The sequence below is a fragment of the Lactuca sativa genome, chromosome 9, assembly GCF_002870075.4.
Source record: "Lactuca sativa cultivar Salinas chromosome 9, Lsat_Salinas_v11, whole genome shotgun sequence".
NCBI lineage: Eukaryota > Viridiplantae > Streptophyta > Magnoliopsida > Asterales > Asteraceae > Lactuca > Lactuca sativa.
The window spans coordinates 165208344-165213172 of NC_056631.2; the positions used below are offsets into that span (position 1 = coordinate 165208344).

Sequence of the window (4829 nt, forward strand, 5' to 3'; positions counted from 1 at the left end):
TGAATTTTTTGGAGTTATATAACGTATATATTCGATATTTGCTTCATCAACTCAAAGGTGGAAAATATTACAAGATAATATATCACACCTAACACTTAAATCATTATTACAAACTTGTTGGGAAGTAGAGTAGAAAGTGTAAAAGCAATTAGATTTCAAGCACCACAATTAAGAAAAGCACTTTTATAATTATCCAAAAATTATGAAGATCCAAAAATTAAAAGTGAGGCTAAATGTTTAGCTACATATGAACTTGAAAATACCGAATTTTATTATGAATGATTATTTGGTATGATGTTTTGTTTACTATTAACACTATTAGTAAAAGCTTGCAATCAAACGATATACGTATCGATGATGCTATAGATCAACTAAATGGACTTTTGTGTTTCTTTGAAGAATATAAAGAAAACTGATTTGAAAAGACTTTAGATTATGCAAAAGAATTGAATTTAGAAATGAACGTAGAACCTGAATTTCGTGAAAAACGTATCATTCAAAGAAATAGACGATATGATGAAAATGTTGCTAATGAAACTATTAAACTCTTGTTCAGTTATTTAAAACTGATTACTTTTTATATATAGTAGACAAAACCATTACTCCACTTAAAAGTAGATTTGAGCAATTTAATGAGTTCAAAAATATTTTTGGTTTTCTATTTAGTATACAAAAATTAAAATCATTTGATGAAAATACTCTAAAAAAACATTGTTTAAATCTTGAAAAATCTTTAAAGCATGATGATAGCTTAGATATTGATGGTTTAGATTTATTTCACGAACTAAAACTTTTAAGACATATTGCACATTTAGAACGTGATACAATTATTAATATAATTAATTAAATTAAAAATTTTAGTTCTTTTCAAAATGCATATGTTGACTATAGGATTATGTTAACTATTCATATAATCGTTGTCTTTGCAAAAAAAAATCTAAATTAAAACTATTAAAAAATTATTTAAGAACTACAATGGCACAAGAAAGATTAAATGGATTAGCTATTTTGTCAATTGAAAAACAATTAGTTAAAGAAATTGATTATGAAGATTTCATTAAAGAATTTGCATCTAAAAAAGCTAGAAAAATTAATTTAATGTCATAAAATATATTCACAAAAAACATATACCTAATTTTTTTTAACTCCGCAATTTGTAAACTTTTTAGTTTATTATCACCGGTCGCAAACCTAGATAAATGATAAGGGTTTATAACATTAAGTATAGTAAATGTCAAAGGGCTCCAAATTTTTGGTTCGCTTAGAGCCCCGAAACTCATTGAGCCGACTCTGAAACCGACCTATTGAAATCATAATTGTTTATAGGAAAGATCTTACGATTAGGGGTGCGTTTGGTTGGCAGTAAAAGAATGAAATTCGATGGAAAAGGATTCCAATTCCCTCGAATTCATGCGTTTAGTTGGACTTAGAGGAGGGAAAAAGATTCCTAAATGAAACAAACTTTCCACCATATGGAGGAAAGTGAATTCCTTCCAAAGTTGGTTGGAAAACATTCCTTATCATCAAGGAAAGTGGCAGATTACAAAAATACTCATTGTACTTATTAGAAAACGCACCACCACCACCGCTGCCGCCCCACAAACCACTAATCACCACCACCACCACCACCGCTGCCACCCCGCAAACCACTGATCACCACCACCACCGCTGCCGTTACAACCACTATAACCGCCGCCATTGCCACCACCACCATGACTACTACCCACCACCATCGTTACCGCAGCTACCACCCACCATCACCGCCGCCACTACCACCACTACCATCGTCGTCGTTACCACCGTCGCCGCCACCATCGACCACCATCACCCACCACCACTGCCACCATTTCCTCTACCACCACCACTACCAATGTTATCACCCACCACCACTACCAATGTTATCACCCACCACCATCGCAGCCACCACCACCACCACTACTACCAATGTTGCCACCATCGCTGCACCGACCACCATCACAAGCCGCCACTGCCACCACCACCACCGTCGATGTCGCCACCAACTGCCACTGTCACTACTTCCGCTACCACAATCAAGGCCACCACCACCATCACCACAACCATCATAACCACCATCACCACCACCCACCACCGTTGCCGCCCCACCAACCACTGACCACCACTACCGTCACCACCACCGTTGCTGCCACAACCAATATCACCGCCACCATTGCCACCGCCACTACCACCCACCATCACTGCCGCCGCCACTGCATTCGGCGCCACCACCACTACTATCGTCATCGTTACCATCGTCGCCGCCGCCACCACCGACCACCATCACCCACTACCACTGCTAACATTGCCTCATCCACCACTACCACTACGATCACCCACCACCACTACCAATGTTATCACCCACCACCATCTCCGCCACCACCACCACCACCACTACCAATGCTGCTACCATCGTCGCTACGACGACCACCACCAGCCGCCACTGCCACCACTAGCATCGTCACCGCCGTCGATGTCGCCACCAGCTGCCACTGCCGCCATCACCACTACTTCCGCTACCACAATCAAGGTCACCGTCACCATCACCACAACCATCACTATCACCATCACCACCACCCACCACTGTCGCCGCCACCACGCTACTGCCCCCACCACCATTTCCACCACTGCTGAAATTTTACTGTTTCTATAATTTTCATAATGTATCTTTACATATAAGTTAGAAAACAAGGTAAAATTAAGCAAAAAAGACAAAAATGGTAATTATGTCATTTTACATGAATTACAATTTCATTTCCTGCGAACAAAACAAAATATAAAATTAATTCCAATTCCATTTCATGCCAACCAAATAGCATATGGAAATGGATTCAAATTCCTGACAGATCCATTTTCCAATTTCAAATCAAATTCCTTCAGCAACATTCTGCGAACCAAACAACACCTAAGATATCGATATTAACTCTAATTGATTTAACCGTTGTTTGTTTGAATTTCCTATATAAAATGTTATTTTCATTAAAAAAATAAAGATAAATGCACTAAAATAGACATTAGACAAAATTAATTTTCCTATTTTGTGCGATTTGTAGCTTTGCACTTTCCCCGCATTGGTCATTGTTCCTTCATGGCCCTTTATGTCATTTTCCAAAAATTATAGGAGGCTAAAAGCAATATCTTGATTCATTTTCCATCGGCAAATATCGACCGTCAGATCGTCTCATGAGAACATTAACCTCTCCCTTTCTATTCTACTAGTGAGTTGTGAGCGACAAAGAAGGCGTATAGTTTAGGCAGAGTTTGAAGCGTCGCCAATCGAAGCAGCGTTTCCGTTCCATACGCCGTTTATCGATTTGCCGGAAAACATGTCAGGAGTCAACAACGATGAAGACAAGAAGCCTGGGACTGGTGATCAAGGAGCTCACATCAATTTGAAAGTCAAAGGCCAGGTTACATTTCTCTCCTTTTGTTAAATTTTTTTCCATCATCGAATTCGATGTATTGTATTCTCTCTAATCTTCACGTTTTTATCTGGTTAGATGATTATTATTTCTCGCTTAGTATGAAGCCAGTAATTTCTAGTGCTCTGAAGTTCGTGTTGATTTCTTCTTCGCGTTCTAGGGTTTAGTTTTCTTTGTTTCACCTTACAGTTAGTTTTCTACTTATAATCGTTGTTAACGCTAGGGATTATTCACAAATATTGCATTATGTGCTGGTTTATGTTTTAGATGATAAATTCTGGAGTTGTTTTTTCTAAACATCAGGAACTCATCGTGGAAACGATGCTAATTTTGTTAAAACATGACTGATTAAGATAGGGGTTTACTTGATAGTAAATTCTACTATGTTTTTCTTTAATTTTGATTTGTTGTTCTATCATATGGTACAACTGTGAGATGCATCAATGTTTTAGTGGGCATCATAATATGCTTGAAAGTTGAAGGGATAACTCATGTTGTTGTATTTCCAGGATGGAAATGAAGTGTTCTTCAGAATCAAAAGGAGCACACAACTGAAGAAACTTATGAATGCTTACTGTGATCGACAATCTGTTGAGCTTAATTCCATTGCTTTCTTGTTTGATGGGCGTCGTCTTCGAGGAGAGCAAACTCCTGATGAGGTCCTCTCTCTCTCTCTCTCTCATGTTTGGGGATAGAATTTGAGATTACATTAGAATTAAGTTTCATTGTAATCCTTAAAATTCCTTCATATTAGAAGATTGAAAATGCCCTGATTATCTTCTATAATTTTGTGGTACAGCTGGAAATGGAGGAAGGTGATGAGATAGATGCAATGCTGCATCAAACTGGAGGCAACTCTACCAACCTTTAAGACTTTTCTTATGTTTTTTGTTCTATCATTCTATGCTCTGTGTTATGTTCTGTTTCTTGGTTTGTGATACTTAAATGTTTAAGGTCTTAATTTCTGTCTCATGTAAGGGTTAAAAAGTAAAAAACCCATGGTTGTAGTAGCCTAAATTTGTATTATGTTCAGTTTGATATATGCTTTTGTGTTTGAAGTAATTGTGGTTGTATCTGCAATACTAGAGTAATCATGTTTGAAAATAGCATCTAAGAAAATCCTTAGTCAACTTTTAAGTGAGAAAAATAGTTTTTAACTAGTATTTTACCTGCCGCGCATTGCGGCGGTAGTTATGAATTTAAGAGGTAAAAATTTATCGTTATTAGCTGAAAGTCGATGAAAATATTGTTTCTATTTTTATTTTGTTTGAGTATATGTGTTTGTGGATACCACAAACACCATATTGTGTAGGAAAAGTTGTATACATTGGTACATTCAAAAATGTTGAAAGTAGACGAAAATGTTGTTTATATTTTCATTTCGTTTGAGTA

General features: G+C 37.1%; 2 protein-coding genes across 2 annotated transcripts; one reads left to right on the forward strand and one right to left on the reverse strand.

Moving 5' to 3' along the window:
• Positions 1 to 1744: 1744 nt before the first annotated feature.
• Positions 1745 to 2262, reverse strand: LOC128129164 (uncharacterized). Its single transcript, XM_052767829.1, has 3 exons — positions 2129 to 2262; positions 1910 to 2042; positions 1745 to 1852 (listed from the first exon to the last, which is right to left on the reverse strand). Exons 1-3 carry the CDS (start codon positions 2260 to 2262, stop codon positions 1745 to 1747), a joined length of 375 nt encoding a protein of 124 aa, XP_052623789.1.
• A 955-nt stretch (positions 2263 to 3217) lies between these two features.
• LOC111889688 (small ubiquitin-related modifier 1) lies at positions 3218 to 4499 on the forward strand. The gene is made up of 3 exons (XM_023885829.1): positions 3218 to 3425; positions 3947 to 4096; positions 4237 to 4499. Exons 1-3 carry the CDS (start codon positions 3342 to 3344, stop codon positions 4306 to 4308), a joined length of 306 nt encoding a protein of 101 aa, XP_023741597.1. The 5' UTR covers positions 3218 to 3341; the 3' UTR covers positions 4309 to 4499.
• Positions 4500 to 4829: the final 330 nt, after the last annotated feature.